The 24745-nt window shown below is 50.6% G+C and overlaps 1 protein-coding gene across 1 annotated transcript in view; it reads left to right on the forward strand.

Annotated features, from left to right (window-relative positions):
- The first annotated feature begins 9395 nt into the window (after window positions 1-9395).
- INPP5A (inositol polyphosphate-5-phosphatase A) overlaps window positions 9396-24745 on the forward strand; it is a 253222-nt gene continuing 237872 nt past the window's right edge. The window contains exon 1 of the mRNA XM_085299800.1: window positions 9396-9485. Coding sequence (XP_085155926.1) covers window positions 9396-9485 — 90 coding nt within the window. The remainder of the gene's footprint in view (window positions 9486-24745) is intronic.

Consider the following 24745-nt stretch of genomic DNA (forward strand, 5'->3'; position numbering starts at 1 on the left):
GCTCGCCTCCAAAGCGCTCTGCAGGCAGGCCGCAATGGTTTACAGGGGCTCTTGCGCCCGCACGCTTCTCTTGGCTTTTTAACCTCAGAAAAGCCAAAGGAAGCCTTTCCGAAGTCGGATCCAGACCCTTGCTCAGCTTTAAGTAGTGTAATATAATCTCACGACAGTTTTCTGGAAGAAAACTCCCAGAAGAGTAGCTCTTCTAATAAGAGGTGTCCACGCGTCAGGTAAACATTTTGCATGCTCCATCGCAGGCGTTAGATTTAATTAGTCTCACAGTCGGTAGTTCTCCATCTGCTGGGCTAAAAATGTCTCAAATTTCTGCAGCTTACAGGGTTACGGTGATTGCGCTGTCCTTTCTCCTAGCGAAGGCGAACAGACCGGTCTCSCTGAGTCTCCTCCTGTCGAGCACGTTCTCCAGGCTCACGGCCCCGCACCCTTCTCAGCATATCGGTACCTTTCGGGGCAGCGCGGCGGGCTGCTCCAGCGGTCRCCGAAGGACCCCCCCGCGCCGATGCACCCGCAGCACGTGGGCCTGAGCCCCCGGCAAAGCTGCCTGTGCGTCTTCACAGGAGGGCTGATGAAGACGCCTGGCTGGGATGGCGTTCTCCTGCGAAGCGCGTTTGCTTGGACCTCTGAAGGTGYGCTGCTGGCGTGTCGCGTTTTGCAGGGCTTTTTAGATGGGAYTACTCTGAAAGAAAAAATTTTGATGCTTTATTCTGTCTGGTTTCAGCTCCCAGAGGAGTACCTCTTAAGTCCCATAAATTCTGTTTGCCTTTTAACTCTACAGAAATATAAGGATAATAAGATTTGTATTTTACACATATCATATAAAGCTGCTTTTCATACATTAGAAAAATGACATATACTGATATTTCTGACTCCATTTCACAAAGGAAAAACTGGTAATAATATATGTGACATGACAGAAACTCGAAGTCCAGTCTAACCGTGTAGCTGGGCATTCCTCATAATGAATGCATGCCAGGTAGCCTCATGATGACCTTGCCAACGAGTAAGAAGTCTTCTCTACGGGGTCGCAGTTCCCCAGACCTTTTTGACAAGGAAATCTGTATTTTTCCATTTTTTTTGAAGACGAAAACTTTTGTTTTGCACTGTTCTTCACAGAATTAGAGCTAGTGTCAGAAAAAAACCCTACACAATAAAAAGGACAGATCTTGGTGTTTTACACTGAGGTACTGTATTTATTGAAGGCAAATGAACAAGAAATAAATTCAACCTCTTTCAATGTGAAAGTTATGAAAGATAGCTAGAAGGTAGCTAATAAATGTGATGGATATTGTCAGTGGTAATTGATCATTTATTAAAAAAAAAAAGCCTGGCAAACATTTAATTCTTCTATTCATTAAAATGTTGCCCTTGCAAGGCATAATCCATAAAAATGATGTATCTAATAAGTATGATGCCAGTGAACTACGATAGAAGCTGAAGGTAAATGAGGATTCCTAAGGGGAGGATTACAAGTGCTAATTCGCTTATGGGTTAATGCAGGTGGTCCATTCCTTCATTCAGCCCACAAATAATACACAATGACCACCCGTTCTCCTCCACTGGCCCATCTCTGATTTGGCGTACGTTATTTTTAAATACTTCTGTAAAACCTAAGATTTCTGCTCTTGCTGACTGTGGAGGAGAAGAAACCACATGCTGGGAAAGTGCTTTTGGGTGGCGTGGTGCGAGGGCTCTGCAGCCGCCCCTCGCGGGCGGTGGAGCTGGAGCCACGTCCCGGGCCCCCGCCCGCAGCCCCAGGCCTCCCCGCGCCTACCATGGGAATCCCTGGGATCACTGGCTCGCCGATCCCTTCCCGTCYTTGGGAACGTGAATTCACCTTTGTAAATGTCTCTTTTGACCAGTGCTTGAGAGACATGTCCCAAGCTAAGGCTGGGGGAGATCATAGAATCAGAGAATCAGTAAGGTTGGAAGGGACCTCTGGAGATCATCCAGGCCAACCTCCCYGCTCAGCAGGGTCACCTRCAGCATGTTAGACAGGGTTGCATCCAGGTGGGCCTTGAAGATCTCCAGAGAAGGAGACTCCACAACCTCTCTGGGCAACCTGTTCCAGTGCTCCGTCACTCTAACAGGGAAGAAGGTGGCCAAATGCCACCAACTAGCTCTGTAGGGCTTGACAGTGGCTCGTTGCTGACCCACGGTGTGATACATGCAGGGGAGGAGGAGCGGCGTGGCCATGGCTTGGGTAAAAGCCAGGTCAGTGTAGGAAGAGCTACGGTTCTGGGGCAAGGCTATTCACGTAGCTTTGGGTGCTCATACAGTTAGAGAGAAGGCCTGAGTGGAGATGAGCCTCTCCGCAGGGGCTGAGCGTGCTCCTGATGAGCACCACAGCTACCTTCTGAGCATGCAAGTGAAATGCATCTTCTTTGTCAAATTTTTGTTTCCTGTGCTTTGAAATTGTGGCTGCTGGAGGCATCTGGTAGGTTCAGAGTGCAGTAATAGGAACCAGAGTGAAAACAAAAGCCAGAATCCACCCCTAAACTATAGCTAGAGTAGATGGTTCAAAGCAGCTACTCAGAAAATATTTTTATTCTCTTAGGAAATGCTGAGGGATTTTCATCTATTTCTGATTCCGGACGAAGAACAAACGCAATCATCAGAACTGCCCTTTCCGTGAATAATTCATTTCTTTTTCCCATTGGAATAAAAGACTGAAATTCAGACAAACAGCTCAATTACTGATATTAAAAGGCTGGTTAAAGTCAATAGCAAGACTGCCTGGGATTTTAAGGGCAGGCGGTCTGGGCCTGGAATGAACATGCGAACCAGACTGGTTACTGCCACCTGGATGAGCCTCTCTCCTGTCCTCCCACGTCAGCTGGCAGCAGGCTGGACGACATGCACTCGCGGGCTAACACACGCTGCCTGGATGCTCTGCCTCGGGACTGTGCAGAGCTCCGCTTTGGCTTATTTAAAAGAAGATGAGCTGATTCCRTGTAAGAGTGAGCCCTCTTTCTCGTTTTTGTGTTTAATCCTGGCGTGAACTCTCCTCCAGCCYGGTTAACTCCCTGAGTACCCCTTGGTGAGCTGCATGGTCATATCTGAGGGCAAAACTGAGCTCTCAGTAATGTCATCTGAGCAGCYCTAGTGGGAAATGGAGTCAGCTCTTTCCACTGCCAGCATCTGGATAATGAGTTTTCACATCTGGGTGGAACTGCATGTCCCAATGCGTTCGTASATGAGTAATCACCCTCAAACCCAGAATATGAGATGGGAAACAGTTAGAGAGACAGAGCTAGCAGTGCCTTCCTCGAGGTCCTCGCCATCAGCGGGCATAGCCTGGTTTCAAACTCCTCAAAGAGCACGTGGACTTTGAGTTCAAGATACTTTCCTCACTGCTGTCCTGCAAGTCTCCAAGGTGCGTCAAGGTGCCAGTTGAAGGAAAACATGCCCCCTCTTGCCCRGTGCTGCACCCTTTCTGGCACCTTTGGAGCCACCGAGCACCRCCAGCGTGTTGCACACCTGCCATGGAGGTGTGAAGGGCTCACGGGTCCTCCCCTCCCGGCTGGGAGCTGAAACGCAGCTGGGACAGCCGCAGAAGTGCCCAGGGCCTGGTCGGGGCGTCTGGAAAGGCAGCGCCGCCCCTGAGCCCAGCGCTGCCCCTGCTCTTCCACCAAATGACAGCAAGGGAAGAGCGGGAAGCAGCTCCGACACCGCTAGGGACCCTCCAGACCTCCCCGCCGTCCCGCTCCCAAACTCTGCCTCCCAGGGCCATGATAAACGTCCTTGCAGAAGGGAGCAAGGGAGGCTTCGAACCYAGCCGGCAGCATGGCCCCTTGCTGTCAGGAGACGCCGCGCAGAGCCGGCGCTTTGCTGGGTGTCCCCGTGCCGGCAGGGCGCTGCGGGCAGACGGAGCTGCGGGCTGCGCTCCTCGGGAGGGAAGCAGCGGCCGAAGCCGCGCAGCCTTGCGGCTGCGATATCACACGGCTTCCAGGTGAAGACGGGAGCAGCAGCCCGTGTTGCCGGGGCACCTCAGGTGTCCGGGCAGAGAGGGGGGAAGCGGTGGGAAGCYGGGTGGCTTCGGCTCGTGGGGAGCAGTTCGAGCTCTGCCATGGCGGGCTCAGCCACAGGGAGGGGGCAGTGGCAAGCAGCACTTACCCGGCTGCCCAAGGTCTACTGCTCGTTATCTAAATCAAAATCCTCATTAACATGAACAAGCGAGACATTTCCACATCAGTATAATTAGTTTGAATAGCAGGAAAAAAAAAACTAATTAAGAACTAATTGAAGAGTTGCCCTATTTTAGGAGGTAGTGATCTGTTTTGGAGTGGATAAACAGCAGAGGCGAAGTGTTTATCCTGGCTAGGGAGCCGTGGTGCATTAGGGGGACGTGCAGTATCTGTGCTTCAGTATCCTGCGGGAAAAGGAGCCAAGTCTTGCATTGTAACTTTTATTTAGAAAACACAACCTAAACTTAAGAGCAGACCTACTCCAGGAGTGGCACGGCACAGAGTAGCACCTAGCTTGTAAGCACCTGATGGTGGGAACAAAACCCAGACCCCCACAGCACATGTGCCACCTGCAGAGCCCAGGGGACCTCAGCAGAGACCTCCCACAGCAGCTGCCCTTTGTTAGCTAATGAGGAAAGGCTGAGCATGATGAGATGTCTTAAAACCAGCCCTATGGGGAAGAGGAGGGGTTTGGCTTGGGGCTGCTGGGAGCCTTCTGCTCTTCTGGGGAGTTACTGGTGCAGGTAGGGTGGTCTGTGCTATTTCAGACTTGATGGTTAAGGGAAGATGATTCAAGCACTTGTTTCTGAAGAGTGTAGGGTTTAAGGTGCTCCTCTGCCAGCAGAGAGTCAGATCTCAGCACCTCCTAGGYGTGAGGTGGCCTAGCTCTCCAGCCCTGCAGCTCCTCTTGTGCCCACCTCTGTGGGGCAGTCAGTGCTTGAATCAGAAATCAAGGACTCTGGGGAGCCTGGGTGCCTTTGGCAATGGTAGCTGCTGAGCACTTGGCTGTTTTTGCTAATATACTGCTGAAATGCAGTCTTCTCCTTGCTGCTTATGGGAGGCTCTTGCCTGCTTTTCTGCCYGCTTGCTGTGCTGCTGAGGCTGGTCCTGTGCCCCATGGGGGAGGATAGAGCATCTCTGCAAAGATGTGAGACTAATCTCCAGGGATGATAAAGCAGTTTGTATTTGTCATGCCCAGGTGACACCTCCAGCCTCAGTGTGTCAGAGCCTGCAAATGCATACTGGTGCCCACAGAGCTGTGGGAYCCTCACCGTGTCCCCAGGAATGGAGCCCAACCCCCGATGCCCTGCTGATAGGGTACTGGTGGGTTACTTTGATATCAAAAGCAGCAGTATTAGTAACAGCCATTGGCAACAACTTACCTCATATAGAAAGAATGGGTCTAGAACAACCTGCAAAACTTTGTAGCACCCTGGAGCTGTGTCTGGAGAGGTGGCATTTCACCCTGTCCAAAAGCAGCCTTTACTGATGATGTTGCATGGGTGGCAAGCATTGAGGCCTTCCACCAAGGTATTATCAGTGCTGTCTGGGYTGTGCGCTCATTGCCAGATCGACCAAGCCCTGACTTCTGCTGCCAGCCCTGAATTGCCYGTCTCAGGTCCAAACCTGGTGATTCAGCTAACTGAAACTGGCCTCGCAACTGTGGTTTAAACAGAGAAACCATGTTGTGCTCGACAGGTTTTTACAGAAATGCAGAGAAATAAATAAAAGTGAAAATGAAACACAACTAGTSAAACATTATAGAAAACAATACTAGAAAACGTGTCCCGCAGGGCAGGGAGTCGATGCCTGTGCCACGTCAGCTGCCCTCGRGGCCCTGGTGCACCTTCCCCTACGTTCCTGGCCACGGGAGTTGGGCTCTGCCTTTTGCAGGTCAGTAAATCTACTTTAGCATTTGTGAACTCGCTACCTTACTTTAAAACTAACTTTGTTTGTAATATGAGAATCCAAATGGACCCAGGTGAGTGTGTGTAATACACAGGCATTGACAGGAGGGGTGGACCTGCTGCCCCCTTAAGCAGCTAAATGCATCTTTTCAAAGTGCAGTATTTTTTCCTCTGTTTGTCCTTGTTGCTAGTTTGCTGTTTACATTGCTAGTAGCCATTTCTTATTGCATACTGCTGTCTAAAAATGAGTTTCCCCAATATTATGTCTTCCCACTGAAGCGTGTCTTGTTATCACATAGGTGAATAGCGAATATGAGAATGGTTTCTGTATCGCCAGGGTGTTTCCTCACAACAGGTTCTCCCATGCCAGCACTAATGGTGATTGCTCTTTGTTATGAGATTTTATTACTTTTATTTCAGGTATAAAATGGTAGGCAGGTCCAGGCAAACAGTGACCTTTACATATGTGCATGTGTGTCAGCATGACCTCTGGTATGCTTTTAATTCCYGTTTTAACTACAGATTACAAAGGCATTATTTTGAAAGACAAGAAGAGCAGAAGGTAGTAGGTTAAACATGAAAGTGAAGCTCAAGACTACCRCAGAATTTCACACTGTGCGGGATAGTTAATCAGCTCAGCTCRTATCACAGTGTAGAAACAAGCTCTGTAGTAGTAGTAGCGATCTTGGACATGTCTTTGTTCCATCAGCGTCTCCCTCARGGCAGATGTCACCTTTCCATCTCCTGAGGGCTTCAGAAACCTGGTTGCCTGATGCGGGTTTTGTCGTGGCAGTTGGTTGTCTGGTGGCACAGCAGTGTCCTGGGTTGTCTCCAGAGGAGGAGTTGGGCTGCTTTTCTCTGGCCTTGGCACAGAAGCCCACCCATTCCTGCTTGCTGTCCCTCATCTGTCTGGCACATCTTGCCTTCCTGCAACTGCCAAATTCACTTTCCCTTCCCACCCACCTTGGCTGTGGTTATTTTGGGAGAGCCCTCAGGTAGGCACCATGGGCATCCTGGGCATCCTCACCAGCCATGCTGGTGCTCGACGGAGCGCTGTGCCCATCTGCCCAGTGTACAGAAAGCCCTGGGGAGGCTTTCTCACAACAGGAATCTTCCATGTTGAGGAGAGGAAGCAGGGAGCTTTGGAGATCTGCTGTGAATGTTTTCACCTCCTGCTTCATCGTGCTGAAGCCAGTCATCTCCCTACAGAGATGCTGCCCAGATCTGCAGTGTTCACTGGAGAACACTCCCACTTCCCCTGGGCCCAGCGTTGCTTCTCTGCTGCRTCAGTAAAACACTTGGCCCAAGAAGCGGCTTGTGGGACCACTCTGGCTCCTTTTAGTGTTGGAAAAAGCTGCAAGGAAACTGAAGGCCCTATAATGCCCAAGGAGGCAACTGTCTTCAGAAAATGTCAGCTAAACAGTGATAATGAGATATGGTATTTTTTTAAGAGTGACTTAAAAGGTCTGGAGAAAACACTGAGGTAAATGAAGTATTCTTTGAAGAAAAGCTATCAAGCAGGAAAAATTGTGGAAAAGAGTTGGTAGAACCTAGACAACCTGCTGAGTTTTGGGGCCTCCAGGATTCACAGCTGGTGTCACTGGGAGCTCAGTCTCTGTATTTCCAGTTAAAGTAGCCCTGCACCCTCTCGTCCTCAGCTGCTCACTGCTGCCCTTTCTCCTTAGAGAATACAGCTGTCCTTGCAATTGCACCTGAGAGTTAATTTGGGAAGGAGCTCCCCTTTCTAAGGGCAAAGCGGGCAAAAAGCTGGATTATTGGGGGTTTTGTCAAGGGCGTTTTTTGGCAAGGCCAGGCCCCGGCTCTGGTCATGTGCGGCCCCTGAAAGGGCAGCGGGAGCCTGAGTGGGGTAGCAGCACACCGGGGCCTGGAGCAGTGCCAGGTGATGCTGTGTCTCCGGTGCTGCCAAGRGATGAGCAGCGGATCTGGCACATAGAGCATCAGTTACCTGCGTGGGGGGACAGCGGCCGCGAGAGCTGCTGTGGAGGGTTAGCTGGAGAGAAAGCTCATGCCTAGGCGAAGCCCAGCTGGCCCGAAGCTCTGAATAGGAGAAAGCGCCGATGCATATGAACAAAAATGATTTTTTTAGTTCAGTTTTGTTATTTCAGGGCTTTATGAAAAATGAATATGAATACCCCATTGGAGCCACTGTTTATAGTATTATGCAATGGTATTACATAATGGTTACATAAATTTTACAGATTTCAAAACAAGTCTTTCCGTACGCATTGAGACTTCATTCCTGAGAAATGTCTGCTCAAATACATAGCTCTTTCTAGAAAGTCTCAAATCAATTACTATCATTAAGCAAATGATTGCCATTTTGAAGTACTGTATGGGAAGGCAAGGTGTAAAAAAACTTGGTTGTTGGGGCTTTTCAGGCTGAGGTTGCAGTGAAAGTTGACCCAATTAGACAATTTATAGCTATTCAGTTACCTAATTTAAACCGGCTGCACTGTAGGTCTACCACACCTCCCATTTTTTTACCTCTCCTCTGCCAAGTCTTGCRATTGCAAATTTATTTTAGATTTTTAACAATACTGGAGCAATATTCCAATTTTTCTTCAAGGCTCTCATTTTAAACTCATCATCACAGTGCATTGCAAATGAAGCTGCATTACGATCTCATAGAGATATTTTTAGGTAGAAAAGCAGCTCCCAAAGTCAACTGATACAACTCACCTCTTTTTCAAGTGAAGTATCCTAGCAGATTGCAAAGCATTCTGGTGGAGTTCCTCAGCCACTGGCATATYATCTCTGCTACCTGAAAATACCTCTATGGGACCAAAATCATAATTTGTTTGCAATACATCTACCTCTAACACTGCCCATCTCATGTGATGGAGAACAGGTATGGTGGCTAGGTAGTGTCTAGTGTCTGAAGCTTTGCCATCAACACCAGCTGAAGCTCAGCATGGACTCTCTTACTGTATACCCAGCGTGACCACGTTACGTGTGGAGATTATTTGGTGTCACCTCCATGAGTAACATATGCTGCATGTTGTCTTTGTCCAGTCTGTGGTCACCTAGGTCCACTCCAGGGTTCTTCCACTGAGTTCTGCCACGTTTACCTCGACTTTTTAAAACCATGCACTTAAGAGACTTGGCATCATGTGCTGCAAGACTGATCAGTCAAAGTAAAGGGTAACACTGACCCTTTACTGTGTAGTGTTCATACCACGGGGACTCTCAAAATTAAAAATTCAGGTCTTCAAAACACTGAGCGAGTCGCATCATCTGTGATGAGAAGAATYGCACTTGCAGAGATGGGTGAAATCGCCCCAGACTTGCGAAGCAGAGGTGCGATGGCAGCACAGTCCTGCCAGCAGCGTGAGTGGTGAATCACAGTGCGTATTTCACACGCGGGATAAAGTCGTTGCTCGTCAGTGCGGTATCGCCTCGCGGCAGCGGAGGAATGAGTCTCCTCCGAGCTGCAGGGAACTGCTCGTTTAAAGCCCCGCGTCCGCAGGCGGCGGGAGACGGAGGCGCGATGAGCCGGTTGGGAGCCTCCTCCGCTCCCAAGGAGGACGTCTGGCCCGAACGCGACGYCTCCGGGGAGCGAGTTCGTAACGTCCTGCGGGTAACCGGGACGGCAATGATTTGGGGCGGAGGGCAAAAGCTTACTAATTTCGTAGAAGATTGTGAAAGAAGAAGCTGCTGTAACTGGTGCAACTGTAGCGCACTGCRTATCGCATCCGTTGGGATGGGGCTAGGAGCCCATAGGCTTTACAGGATTTTTCTGCTGACCRCAATATAGAAGAAAAACTCTTCAGGGATATTTGTATAACTTGCTACTTCCACACTCGTATTCTATTGAAGTAAACACTTCCAGAGGCAATAAAACAGTGCAGCTGCACCGTAATCTTTGTAGGAACGACTCATCTGTATTAAGGTTCAGTCACCGTGTAAATACCAAAAATAGCTTGCATACTCTCGGAAGAGCACTGTGTTCATAACAGAACTAATCTTCTGAAAAATATTATCATGTGGTTTTATTTTGCATCAAATTACAGAGGAAGATGTACTCTGGCCAAGATTGCTCTATTCTAGGATTTTTTCTGATGATATAGGGCTAGAAGCAGCTTGGGCARAATGGCATTCAGTCTGACCTTTTGCAAGAGAAATGAAGCTCCCTGTGAAGGTTACTGAGCTTTTTTTTTTCTCTCTCTCTCTCTTTTTTTCTTTCTTTTTTTCCCCCGGAATTAGCTTTTTGGAGCCTCAAAGTGCGTGCTCTCCTGWTTTTGGCCAGAAGGAGAAGCACTGTAATGTCTTAAACTGCTCTGTTGCACTTGGGTGAGAAAGCATGGGCATGTGTGGGCGGTGAATGGGAGTCTCCCTGCTTGCAGTGGGACACACTGGGCAAAACCATCCTCCCCACCAGCACCTGAAGGAGAAGTGTCTCAGGGCTGCCAGGGACTTGCTGGGCACCGGGCAGCCACCAGCCCACGGCGCACCGACACGCATCGAGGTGCGGCGCAGCAATACTGACCGGTGCCTGCACCCGTGMCCCTCCTGGCAGAGGGGAGCAGCAGGGGCACGGGTCGCCTTGGTGGCCATGGGTGCCCCCAGGCAAGCCCGTATTTCTTACTTGCGGGGGAAACTCGGGCACTGGCAAGGTGTGGATTGACAACGCTTTCCTTCTGTGGGCGCTCTGCAGTGCTCACCTGTGCCACGTCCAATTCAATACACTTTTCAAACTGTGCATGTTCCAATGGAAAATTTTCTTTTTGCCTGAAAAGTGCCGTATGAGCTTTTGACTGGAGAGCTGGGAGCATTGCAGGCCCCTGCGGAAGACCTAGATTTGGAGAAGACCTTGATGTTTCCTCTGCTCTCCAGCCCAAGAAGGAGGTGCCTGCTTGATGGGGGACAAGGCCAGCACTGTTGGTACCTGCCCTGCSAGCRCATAGGGGAAATGCCCAGAYGTGCCTGGGCACGGTAAGGAAGGTTAGACGAAGGGCATCGCRTGTCAGAACCAGATACGAGGTGCCRCGTGCCCGTGGTGCTGGCCTGCAGCGGGTGGTCCTGGGGACGCCAGCCCACGTGCAGCGTCRTCACCGCAAAGGCCAGAAAACGCTGGGAAMTGCCGCCGGGGCGCAGCGACGGCTGTGCAAGCCCCTGGCTGCCGTCCAACAGGAGCCAGCCAAAAACTTTCCCAACACAGTGATGGGAAAAGCTGGAATATTGGCAAAYGATGTTACATCTTCTGTAGACACAACGCGGCTGTGCTGGGAGCAGAGACGTAACCTCTAAAATGAYAAATGGACCTCCACAATTCGCTGCTGTCTGGATCATCTCAGAGGACCTGTGGACGATGCTGCTCCTCGGATGGGGCTGGTGACCGGCTCATGACGCACACTCTGGCTGCTTGCTCCTCTGTTACGAAGCCTCTGGTTCAAACCRTTAAAGGAATAGTAAATAGATTCATTCCCTTTTACCTTAATTTCCAGTAATCTTAGTTACATATGACATGTTAAGGCAGATCGGAGAATCCTTGTGCCTGGTTCTTTGGGGTTTCTTTGACGGCCTTGGGTTGATGCTGTGAAACTTTCTGGCCACTGGTCTGTTTATCCCGTGTATGAAGTAAGAGGCATCTGCAGCAGATTCAAGAAGTGACCTTAAATCATCTTCCAGAGCTCCCTGCGCTCAAGCTGATGTCCTGCTTGTGCTCTGCTGCTGGGGATCAGTTGCTGCTGAACAGCTGAAGGCAGCTGTAGTGTTCAGAGGCTCCGCACCCAGCTTCCTCGCTTACGTTGTCAGCTTTTATCTTCTGGCTTTCAGTGACCTGGGTTTTTTTAAAGTACACTTAATCTTCATAAAGTATGATTCTCCCTGCCCACTTGTTTGTCATAAATGCATGGTGTAAAAATCTTTCACTTACTCCACTGGAGCATTATTTAGCTATCTTTTCAATGCTACCTTAAGAAGAAACTTGACAGTTTTTGCAAAACCCTAAATAATACTCAGATTCTCCCTTTTGCTTGCTTGAATTTCCAAGCTCACTCTGGCCATAACACAAAAGGCCGGCGCATGATCCTACAGCAGGAAAGACTCTGATTTCACTGTGACACTAGAGGAAATTCCGGACTTGTTTGCAGAACCAGTGAAAACTCAAACGATCTTTCTCCAACTAGCTTTAGTATATCCGTTCAACTTTTTCCATAGTCTCTCCTGAATGATTTTTCTTGGGGGAAAAAAATCTCACTGTGTCCATTATTTATTTAACATTTGCAATTCTAGTGTGACTTTATCCTTATGGATCAATTAATGGCAACCTGGYGAAAGGACCTGGCAAGTAGTCTAAATCCTGGAGCTTATGGGCATGCATCACTTCAACCATTAAGCTGTGGTGGTAGAAGACCCAGTGTTAATGTTTTGGGTCCGTAGCTGGAACAAGCAACCTGGTGTCACTGAAATTACCGTGGTTCATGGGCTCACTCCTGTGCCTGGGTGCTCGGGAAGGAGTAATGCTGCTAGCACTTTAATCAGCCTTTAATCAGCACTCTCTGGCATACCTGTTGCACCCAGAAAGCTCAGGATGACAAGGTGCCCGTCTTCTAAATGCCATAGATCACCCAAGCGGATCACGATCTGCATGGAGAAGGTGAGGTACCTCGGTGAARGGAAAAAGGACCTCCCCCCCAAGTCTGACAAGGTATATGGGGATTTTCTCACCCATTTGCACTCCCAGCAGAGCGCGATGGTTTCTTTGGCAAACCTTCAAAACGCCGTGTTTGGTGAGACAGCACCCATCCTGTGAGACAGCTCTGTGTCACGTGCCCTGAGCGGGTGCTGCCCCGGCCCCTCGTGCTGCTGCAATTGCTCCTTAGGCCGCGGTCCTGCGCTGCTGCGGGAAAGCAAAAAAAARGRGGGGGGGGAAAGCATTTGTAGGGTTTTCTTTTCACTCTGGACCCTCTTCTGCTAACCCCGCTCTGTGTCAGGTGCTGTGTGCATTTCTGGTTTTGTGTGCCACTGTGGTATTGCCCTGCAGAGACTGGAGGACCTCTGTTCCAGCACGTCCAGTGCCATCAGAATAGATGTAGAGAGAAAGAAGAAAAAAAACTGTTAAACCCTGTTAAAGTCCCTGCAAACTGTTTGGCACGTAATTGCGAMTTGCCTTCTACCTTGGTAGATGCCATTTTGGAGCCAGCTCCTGCGTGATGCTTTCTCTTCCCACGCAGCTCTTGTGCATGTGAGATACACGTACGTGTGCTTCGTTGTTGAACGAGTTCTGCTGTGGGAAGGGAGTGGCCTGGGACGCGGCGCTGATGCACGGTACAGGCGGTCTGCTGGGATGGCTTGATGCGCYGGTGATCAGCCCGTACCGGGGCCCCTCAGCCCGTCTGCAGCCGCGCACGGCTCGGGGTTTGGTGCTCAGGGTTTGGTGCTCCGTTGCCGTTGCTTTGCCTRCCAAGGTGCTGTTTAAAGCTTTTGGCTGCTGCTGAAGCGTGCATATGGGGGGCAYGTTGAAACAGCATCTCTGCTGCAGTGGCGTTGAGTATTTATGATACCACCACCCCCATGTTCTGTTTGCATCGTTGGGTTTTTAAGCAATTAGGAAACTTTATTAGACTGTTAATGACAAGGTTGCTGCTTCTGCAATACATCCAGGTTCTTCATTTCTTAAAAGCTTGGAAACTTAAGAATTGTGCCTTATCCAAATTACCTTAGGCAACGTTGATGGCCCTGAGTGATGGGGTGAATTAAAACTATTTCCTGCCTTAACTTACTGTAGACATTTGACCTTCTCTCTCTCTCTCTCTCTCTCTCTCTTTTTTTTTTTTTTTTTAAGGATCCTTTCCTAAGCAATTTAGTGATTTGTTTTTGTTTTCTCAGTTTTTGTAAAAATAAATGGTAAATTTAAGTATCTTAAGCTGAAATTGGAAGCACAAAGAAAACCACCAAATCATACGCATACATTTGTAAGTGTGAGGCAAGTAGKTGAAGATAAACCATGTCAGCCTTGGCTTGCACGCTGCAGAGGCATTAGAGAGGCATTAGCAGTGAGCTGCCCGTCGTATACGGGCAGCTGGCACAGCAAAAACCCCCCAGTGTAAAGCGGAGCCGGGGTGGGGGAGAGGGAGATTCAGTCCCTGCCCGGACCCCCGCTGCAATGGAAGAGGGAGGCGACTGCCCCGGCCGGGGCGCGCGGTGGGAAGCTCTGGGCCCGGCGCCTCCATGGGGAGATGCATCAGGGTGCAGCGTGGTGATGTGGCCTCCAAAGCACCTCCCGCGTCTCTGACGCTCAACGTATCGGCCGCGCACACCGCGTGGCGCGTTGCTAAGAGGCCTCCAAAGGAAAAGCAGTTTTATCAAGCGTGCTGGCTCAATTTATCTTTTATAAGTCAAGATTGACAGGTCATTTCCTTCCAGAAGCATTTTTTTGCAAGCTCAGCAATTTGRAGAAAATCAGTTTTAATTAATCATCGATGTTCAGGTAACCTAATACTGGCTGCTCTCAGGGACTTGCTGGGTTGCTCCAGGCAGGTCTATTCTGTCTCCTGGTTTTCATAACYGTAAGCAGGGAGTAAGTTTTGGCTGAATTTTCCTTGCAAGTAACTTGAGTTTTTTCCACTTAACTGTAAAGCGTAGCAATGAGCATAAATCAGACCCTGCTGATAAGCTCTAAGGATGGGTCGTTAGTCACCTGAAGCTTGGTGGCTTGACAAGGGAGGCTTCTCTGAGCAGCAGATGTTAAGGGATATAAAATAATGCTGCTGACTCTCTGGGGACAAGGGTAGATAAAGGTCTCTTCCTCTGTGTAGACACTGATAAATGTATCTTGGGAACCTGTCGTATTAAAGGTATAAAAGTTAACTTGCCTCTAAGAAATTAGGCTGTTTTAATTTGTTTCATTTTTAAAAACAGCTATAAAGGACTTCTTGTCRTAAATTATTCTTGGAGTAATTCTTGCCCGGAGGATTTCTGTAGTGCCAGGGGTCATTTCTGGTCTCATAGCGTTGGCACAACTGGTGTTTCCTGCATGACGAGCACCTCCGGTTGATCTTCCTSCATGCAGAGGAAGAAGCAGCTGCTCTCCGAGGCGTGTGGTGCGCTTTGGAGGGACGCCGTGATGTGCTCGCGCACTGAAAGGCTGCAGCTCCGTCAGCAGCACCAATGCTCATGCGTAACTAGACATGTGGCAGGGTAGTCTTGGGCGCTGGACTGAGAGCGAGGGAGGGCACGGGCGCGTGGTGGATTCTGTGGGGTGTCCGCCCGGGGCTGAACAGCACGGTTGGAGGTGTTGGACAGCACGCTGCCCCTTGGAGAAACGTGCCAAGATGACTGCAGGGTAAAATGGGGCTTTTTGGAGGTGCATCCAAGCCAGGGAAGTCTTGTGAAGTCTCTGCAGGCTGGAGGTCCACCCAGGTCCACCAGCAGTGGTGCCAGCACTGGGGCCACGGGTGGCCGCCTCGGCACAGCCAGCTCCTTGCCCCATGGAGGTCTCTCCTGCTGCTCCTCCSCAGGAGGAACTTCATCCATCCTGACGTACCACTCCTCAGGGAAAAATGATATTTTGGCTACTAAATAAAAAATTAAGGGAGTATTTTTAAAAGTTTGGGCTAAGTGAAATAGCTACGCTGGGAAAAATATTTTAAATCATAAGTGCGAACATCCAGTTAATAGTGTGTTATTTTTCAGCAAGTTTTTTTTATTTTTATAATAATAGAAAATTAACRTTTATGTTCTGGAGAAATAATGTCAATTCATACTGACAGAAAGTAAATCTGCTGTCAATTTCTCCAAAATGTGAGACAGTCATTTCAGTAAAAAAAATGGGTGAAGTCRTTTGAAACGTAATCTCATTTTCTGAAATTACTTCTCCCTAGGACTTTTTCTCCTCATTCCCTGGCAGATTGATTATTTTGAACTATTTTTGATCAGGCAACAATAGGGTCAYGAGAGAACTATCTGGGAGGGAAAACAAGTGAATTTAAGCATTAAGGCTGTAGCAAATCAGGAAAGATTAGGAATTTCAATTTTTAGTATCAAATGCTAATGCTCCTGAGATTTACAGGAGCAATTTAATGGGCCAACTTGAAGAGTATCAACTTCTGTCTCTATAAATCCCATTGCCTCTTCTCCCACTGTTATCCGGATACAACTTTCTTCCACCGAGATTTGTGGAAGAGCTACTGTTTGCAAATTGTTCTGGGTTATTCTAATTTCTAGTAAACACATATCTGAGTGGTGAGAKGGTGCATTTCTGTTGGGATAAGCAGGAGTCCTTAGGAAAAGTGATTATCATTCAGTAGTTTCCATGAGTTTTATTCTTGTTTTGAGCTTTTAAGATGACTGAAATTGCTTAAGGGAAGTATTAAAATATGGCCAAAAAAAAGCATGAACTTGAGCAAGGCCTAGAGGGTACTTTAAGAATTAAATCAAGTTRTTCATTGAATGAGCAGAGGAGCTGGTCTCCCACACAGACTCTCCTGGGAGTCCAAATTCAGCGGAGTTGCACATTAACCATGATCTTACAGTCTAACACAAATATCTGGGAAGTGGAGCTGGAGTAAAGGTATTCACCTACAGGATCCTCCGGGGGGAAAGGAAACAGCCCCTTCTGAAAAGATATGTAGGCCCTTCCTGTAGTGAAATAACCAATAAAATGTAATAAAATTTTATTCTTTGTTTTTTCCAGCCATGCTCTGAAGAGAGGCGGAAGCAGCACGTTGGTGGCACTTAGCGCTCGTGACACGAGGCTGCCCAGGCTGCAGGACACATGGTGCTCCTCAGCTTCGCTGAGGCGGAGGGCAAGGAGAACACAGCAGAGGACTAAACGCGTGTGTAAGCAGTGAAGGGGTTCATGAGAGAACCTCCATACAGGGCTGTCAGGAAAGGCGAAAGAAACCCAGTTCTTGAGGAGATACTAACGCTGTTYGTGTTCAGCACCCTCAGAGCGCGAGGAGCCTCGAGAGCCTGCTGTTGGACAGGACCCTTGCAGGTGAAGTGGGGTGGTGTGCTGTGCTGTTAGCCTGCAGCCAGCCAGCTTTCACCACTTGCTGCACTGCTGGTTTTTGGCCATCAAGAGTCCCAGTGCTCCCAGTCTGCACGTGCTTCAGATGCATRGGCACATGTGTGCGCCCAAATAAAACAAGCTGTGAACGATAGCACAAAGTGGAAGCCACGCACCTGAAGGTTTTCTGTTCAAGCTAMAAGAGGGAGAAGTTGAACACCCGTTTGCTCAGTGGGGTGCCTGTAGCAGCGTGAGCCATGACCCACTGCAGGAGACTGGAGACAAACGTTTCCCCACAGCTTCACTGAGCGGGACTGCAGCCGTGTCGCTCCTGGAATTAGGGCAGACTCTCTGGTCAAAGATAACCAGAGAAGGCTCCAAACTGAAAATYTATTTGAAGTTGATTCTCATTTTGGGAAATATTTTGGCTTTTGATATCCTCTGTGAACACAGCTCCATTCTGCAGCYGCTGGCCAGGGAATCTCTCCAAGCACAGGGAAGAACGTGGGAGAGCATATGATAGTCCTCCTTAAATTCCCCAATAAAGAGATGTTGGGACTGGAGTCATGGGCCAACGGTAGGTAGGAATCAGCCTACCTACCTGGTGAGTGAGCCCAGATGGACTTTGTGAAATGTGAGGAGGGCACTGGGGGCAACACTTGGGTTTGCTGTGAAAAAGAAGAGAGGGAAGGAGAGACAGCACAACAAGACTGAAAAATTGCCTTTCAGATTCAGACGTTGCACAGATTCAGAAAGGCTGCAAATCGGCCAGGGTCGYGCTGCTCAGGATGACAGAGTGGGAGGTTCCTGTATGTGAGATCGACCCCTGCTCAGGCTCTTAACAGCATATCTCAAGCTTCAAGAGCTCAACTAACCAGCAGGGCTGTTGCCAGTAAGAACGCGGGCTGATTAGGATTTTCCTCTTTTGGTAATTTCTATTCTGAAACTTCCATGTTTCATTTACAGCTTATAGTAATGCAACGTAGGTGGCCATGACATGGCTTAGGAAAGACGCCCAGGTAAGGTGGGAAGAACACCAGCAGCCTGGTCCTACCACTGGAGATACGCCGTGATAACGTACCTTTGCACAAGGACCTGATTTCTAAGAGAATTAACGTGGCCATTGAGGAGCACACACAGAAACACGACTGCCAAGGATYGCCAAGTCTGCAAACGCTCCATGGACGACTGCTGGAAATTAAAGCTCATTTTCCAGSGAGAAAATGACAAAGTGACTGCTATGAATGATGATGATGTAGATATTTTTAGTGACACTCTCTATTCAGTTAACATTGATCTCCCTTCCTTGTTCTTTATTTATTGCCAAGGAGTCCAACACAGAACCGCCTGCTTCGGGTCAGGACTGTGGTGCTTCACCATAGGAACAARTGCACGTCTGGAGGTTTTCTAGTTCTGCTTGCTTACTGGTTTGGATGTTCACTGCAAAACCCATTTTTCTATTTGAATTAGCTGATCATAGGAGAATTTGTTGTTTCACAGCTAGAAACTATTCAGCAATTGGGTAAGAAAATCKCAAAAGAACAAACTTTAAAAAGTCTTAAAGCATCAATTGTTTTTCAGCCATAAGCACAAGATCGCCTTGGAGAAATCATTGGTGCCATCAGTGTAATGAGAGATGAGTCGCTACATTTCCAAGCTACATCCGTGGATTCGGCTCGCCTTTTTGGTGGTTATTGCTCTGTCCGCAGTGTTGAGCTTATGTATCCATTGAAACTAAGTGCCAAGCAGCGTTCCTAGGGATGGATGTTCACTGCAGGTCTGCGTAGATGGTCAAGCAGCAAGCACCAACCATCTTTTCCCTCTGTGGTAATAACAAATGCAAGACACGAAAAATCCTAATCACAGTTTTAATCTCCATTCCAAAGAGTACTGTATTATTTTGGATATAAATGTAAAATCCGTACTCATATTACAAAAAAACAGAAGAAAGCAAGAGGAAATAGTTGAAAGAAAAACGTGTAAGATTCCTCTTTTGGACCAGTTTTCTAAATGAATACAATGCTTTGAGTTTCATATTGATTTGCCTGAACTCTAGTTTTTATACTGTGGTACTGCAAAAGCGCTGGGGTAACACTATGATGCAGCAAAGTGTTGTGCTTGGAGAAYGGGGTTTCTGTCAGCCTTCCTCTTTCCCCAGCACGACAACATGCTGCTGCTCCGGGGTTTTTTAAGCTTTACCATTAGTGAGTGGCTATACTACAGCAAACATGACTGAAGGTAACCAGGAGATGGTCCAGCCTGTAGGTCTCCTCAAGGCAGGGCCGACCATACCTGTGCGCCCTGGCATGTGCGTGTTCAGCGGGTTCTTGGAGACCTTCACGGACACAGACTCCACAACTGCTCATGTTGCACACCTCCATGTGACATTTGCTTTTCGAGGGTTTTCCACGTGGCGTCAGGACGCAGTGGGCATTTTGCACTGCCCAGACTCCGAGAGGCTGGAAGCCACCGGGGTTGGGGGGGAGGAGCATCTTCCCTTTTCCCAAGCAATCCTGACTGCCAGGGCACATGGAGCCGGCAGCGCTCCGCCAGTCGGAGCGTGTCCTGCCGCGGCTGCAGGCGCCCGCGGCTCTGGGAAGGGCACGGCTGGAGCTTTTTCCTTGGCTGTTTCCAAGCAACAAACCATCTGCAGTATGAAGAACCTCCTCTTCCTTAAGAAAAGCCAGAGATGATGGCATGTCCAGGAGAGGACAGTCCTCTACAGCCTGCTCCATCCAGACCAAAAGCCGTACAGGAGAGGGACTGTAAATAAATATTTATTTATTACTGAATTATGGCAATGCATTATGGCAATAAATATTTACCCAAAGCATTAAATTATTTATACTTTTTTTTTCTCTATAGCCTACATTTCTTTATCATAGAAGCTCTAACCAATAGCATTCATATGGGTAGAGTGCAGTCTTAAGTCAGAACCTAAGGGCTCTTTTTTTTTTTACTATTGCCTTTCTATTTCAAAAAAAGAGCATTATTGTTAATATATTTCTTATGTTTTRTTTCCATCAGAGTCAGTTTGTTTAAATAATAGGCAGATTTATTTACTGGAAGGCAGAGGAAAGCAGCAGTTAAAAGGATATAGCAAACAAAGCAAACATTAATCTTGTCCCTAGCAAGAGCGTTGCCAGCACCTTGGAGTTTTTTCAACTTTTCTGCAAGGTCTTTAGGTTGTAGTCAAAATAGTGCCCTAATCTGCACATCCCCAGCTCCAAGCCRGCTCCCAGAGTGCTCGGCAGTCAGGTCTTACCCTGCAGAAGAGTCTTGGCTGCAAAGAGCGATGGAAACCRTTTGGCAATTCAGGGGCTGATGCTAAAAAATACCATTCTTGTGTATTTTGCAGGAGAGCGCTTTTGCTGCTCAGGAACAACAGTATAACCACTTTTCCGGTAAACAAAATCTCCAGCAGGAGAGGATGATTGTTCAAATTTCCTTTTGTCTCATTTTTATGAAATAGAGCAGTTCCAGGGAGGATTTGCCTTTGTTCAGAGGCAACACAAACTTTAGAAGACTTTCATAAAAATGGATTTCTTTCTTTTTTTTTTTTTAAAGAAACATTCTGAAACTGAAAACAGCTTTTCTGCTTGGGTATTTCCGTCTCTTGCTAAGGACTGTACTTCAGGCCAAGCAGCCTACGTGATGGGAATGCACTTGAAAGAGAAGAGCTGAGAGCTGGCTCGAGCGGCGTGCCGCGCTCCCCGGRTCAGCCCAGCGCGGCCCCGGCTTGGCGTTCCCTCTGTTCGATGCTCCGAAGGGCCGAATCCTTCGCGTTCAGCTGCAGCTAAACCCTCCCTTGCCTACGCTCCCCAGCTGCCTTCCCGCGCGAGGATAACCAAGGACCGAGGTAGGGGCGAAGGTGGGCTTGTACATTAAAGACGTGCACAAAAACCAGAGGCGGCATGGGTCAGCAGTAGAGCAGGAGCAGAAAACAGTGTAAAAGCAACGTCTGTACCSGCACAGACCAAAGGCAGCCTGCAGAAAGACAGGATCAAAACATGAGTTTGACACGTATCGCACCAGCCTGTGCTCTCCTGGGCGCTTGTCCTGCTGCTTCACTTCTTGAAGCACAGGGTCTAAAACCCTGGGCTTCTAGTGCTGCAAGCGTGCTGCGGGCTCCTGGGCACCAGGAACAGCTGCTTCCCACCAAGCAGGGCTCCAGCCAGCACCTTAGGTAAGGGACACCAGCAGTCCTGCCACCACCTCTCCACACTTCCAGCCATTGCTAACCAATAAATACGGCTCCTACAGTGATGCAAAACACCTGCTCTACTCGCTTAGTCTGCAGCTGCGTAAGAGCTGCGTGAAACCGTTTGCTCTGAAATTCAGCGTCTCTGTTCCCTTCCCTGTCTCCACAAAGCTGCTGTTTAACGTAATGCTGGAACTAACTGATGCTGTCGACTGAACCTCTGCACTCAGCGTTAGAGGGAACCMCGCTGTTTTGTTGCGACACGGTTAGCAGCACGCTCGGAAGCGCGTGRGCACGCAGCCCGGTGCCGGGCAGTGCTGCTGCCCGCGCCTCTGCGGCTCTCGCGGGCCTCGGGCCCAGCAGCGCGAGCCGTGGAGGCGGCGCAAGCTGCTTAACGCGCCAGAAATGCCCCGTGCCGCCGTGGGGCCGAGCGAGGCAGGCCAGCACGCTGCTCGTCCCCGGGGTCGCCGCCGCRTTCGTGCGCGGAGCCGCTGGCGCGCGGCACGGGGTTAATCCCCGGCAGCGCCTCCCCGCAGAACCTGGCGAGCTGCCGCCGGGGACGGGGTCGGGCGGCGTTCCCGAGCGCCGCGGCCGGGCATCGGGCCCTCTGCAAGGAGAAAACGGAGCCCAAAGCCGTTCCCGGGGGCTTGTCGCGGAAACGCTGCCGGGGAAGCCCCAGCCGAAACTGTCCGAAGGGGATGGCGAGGATGGGACTTTGCTCCTGCTCCAAGCCGCGGCGGCGTCCTCGAAGGGAGTTTCTGGTGGGAGGATTTACRTGCGCCTATGTCAAAGCAAACAGAGGTGGAAAAGGAAGTTTACGCTGAATGCAGGAGCACACAGCTCCGCAGATGTGCTCTTTGGTGAACCTCATCGGCACGACCAGGCCGTGCTCGGACAGCCAGGCAGGGCTCCGGGAGGAGGACGACGCACGCGCGTCTGCACAAGACRCCGGGGGCTCCAGCACGGCGCTCGGACAAAACCGGTGGGGGCTGCAGTCGGGAGGGGTGGACAAGGAAGCTGCCTTCCTGCCCTAGGGAAGGGTGCAGTGCTTCCAGCAATTGGGCTGAAAAGAAAAATAATCGCCGAAAGGAAGGTCGTGACGTCGTTTACCCGTTTCCAGTGCGTGCGCAGGGGTTGGGACGGAGCTGCGCCCCAGGGATGCGCCCTCCGAGCGAGGAGGTCTCAAMGGCAGCTGGCAGGTCCTTGCTCCTCGAGGAGCGGAGGCGGCCGGCGCGTGGAGGCCACGCGGCGTGGATCTCGCTGCCCGTGCCGGGGGCTCCGCGACGGCCCCTCGGTCCCGCGCCGGCTGCCGGCACGCCGTCGCGCCGGCACAGAGCGAAGCGCAGCGCTGTTTCTGTTCCAGTTACTACGGCTATTTTTAATGCGGCTTTAGAGACTTGCTGCATTATCCCCCGCTTTCCTTTTTAACTTCTGCTGCTTTTCTTAATCTCATCTCATTTTCCCTGCCCTTTCTTTATCTTTGGATCAATTTACACCATCCTTTTATCACGGTCTAATCAGCGCACACTTTATGATTTCAGATAAATGTAGTCATGGTAATTTTCCACTCCATGTAGGTCAAGTCGAGATGAAACAACCTTTTTTTTCCAACTTTTAGCTCGTAACCCCCAGCAATGGCTCCTCGCTGGGCTGCTTGTTCCCGTGCTGCCCTGGAGCCGGGGGTCTCCAGCGGGGCCGCGCGTCGCGTTGCTGCGGGGGCCGGCCGAGGGCTCTCGCCYGTGCTCGGGGCCCCCGCGGGGCGGACGGGAGACGGGGCCGCGGGAAGCCCGGGCGGGCGCTCCGGGGCCGCCTGTGCCCCTGTGCCGCGGGGACGGGCGAGCGCTGCTCGGGCATCGGCTCCGAGCCCSGGCTCCGCAGAAAGTGCCCGGGTGGCAGATCTTCCAATGAGGTCGCAGTCACCGCACAGGAGCGGCTCTATGGAAACAGGGCGATSGCAGAAACGGCTTTAATAAGCTTTCGGCAATTAACTGTTTGTTTCCTCTTGCACTTTAATGAGGGGGCAGCTGCTTGCTTCTCTTCCTAAATCTCTCCCGGGTACGAGGCAGGAACTGAACAGCTTAGCAGAACGAAGCGAGTGTTACCAGGAGCAGGGTGCTCCAGTTACGATCACGTAACTCACATTTCAGTCTGACGGGCTATTAAAAGGATTCTGGGGAGAGTTTTCGGCCATCTGGAAGGGCGAGAGCGGGAGGCGCCGGCAGCCTTGCCCCCGGGGACGCCGCTCCGCTCGGGGGCCGCGCGCAGCCTCCCGCGCGCAGCCTCCCGCGCGCCGCGCGGTCCTCTCTGCTGCTGCCCAGGCTCCGCTCCGCGGCGCGTAAATGCTCCCAGCGCGCCTGGTTTGCGTGCAGGACCGGGCGTACTTACAGCTCTCGAGAGCGCGGGGTGGATGCGGGTCGAGAGGGGCGGGCTGAGAGCGCGGGAGCGCCCGGCGAGCTCCGTGGTGGCATCAGAGGGGCTTTCAGGGCAGGGCGTCCACCAGGCTTCTCCCCCTGCTCGGTCTGTGAGCTGCGTGGCAGGCCAGGTTCCCACCGGTAACGCGAGCTGGGCACGGCCAGCGTGGCGAGAGACACGCTTCTGCACAACTGCCTCTCTCTGGAGCTGAGCTGGTGTTTGGGGGGCCCGGCGTGAGCCCCACGTCAYGTGGGTCGTGCTCCAAACACAGGGCATGGTGTTGTCTGCCCTTGTGAGGAGCAAGGGACAAGCGTGCCCGTGAGCTCCTCCGCGGGCCGCGGGGACTTCCTCACCCACCTGCACGCACCAGCTCCGACTGGTGTCAGCAGACGAGGGAGCCTCTTCTCTCCAGGGCCTCCTCCTTTACCTGGACCATGAGCAGGGGATCCAGAGGCCTGAACGAAGACACCAGCATGTCTCTCAGTGTAGGGATGGAGATGGGTCTCTGCACCTGAACTGAGCCACTTGGATGTCCCTTGGCATGAGGATGGAGATGGGTCTGTGCACCTGAAGCAAGCGCATCAGCATGTTTCTTGGCACGAGCATGGAGATGGGTCTCTGCATCTGCATCAAGCGTGCTGGAGCATCTGTTGGTGTAAGGACAGAGATGGGTCTGTGGCCCTGAACGGAGCCGCGGGCGCGTCCCTCGGTGTAAGGACGGAGACGGGTCTGTGGCCCTGGACAGAGGACAGGGTGAACCTCTGCCTAGGGCCCRGGGAGAACAGAAAGGACTTTTCAGCCTGCACTGTCCTACCGTAACGGTGAAGAATTGCATCTTCTAACACTGAACAACCTTAAAATAAGATCAGCCCTAAACCTTGCACCCCTCTCCTTGTTCAAAAGTGCTGCCTAGAACTTGTCCAACCTTCCTTCCCTCGGATCTTGGACGCGGCAGGAGGGAAGCAGCCGGTGCGCTGCTCAGAGCGGCGGGGGACGGCCGCCCCGGGCCGCCCCGACGGCCGGGCGTCCCAGCGGCCGGGGCCGCGTCCCGCTCTGCTGCCCTGGGCCGAGGCTTCCCTCGGCCGCGTACGGGAGGGACGGCTTTAGCAGACTCTGAAAGGTGAAATGTTGAAGCTGTTTTTTCCTGCTGTTAGGAAAAAAAATGACCTTAATGTTYGGTCTGTTGACATCTTGTAGACTTCACTCCTCAGGCATTTTGTGATTTAGGGATTTTGCAGTTTAACTGTTTCAAATCCATTTGCTGAAAGACAAT

This window comes from Rhea americana, unplaced genomic scaffold (assembly GCF_003343005.1).
Source record: "Rhea americana isolate MKP2758 unplaced genomic scaffold, rheAme1 scaffold_154, whole genome shotgun sequence".
NCBI lineage: Eukaryota > Metazoa > Chordata > Aves > Rheiformes > Rheidae > Rhea > Rhea americana.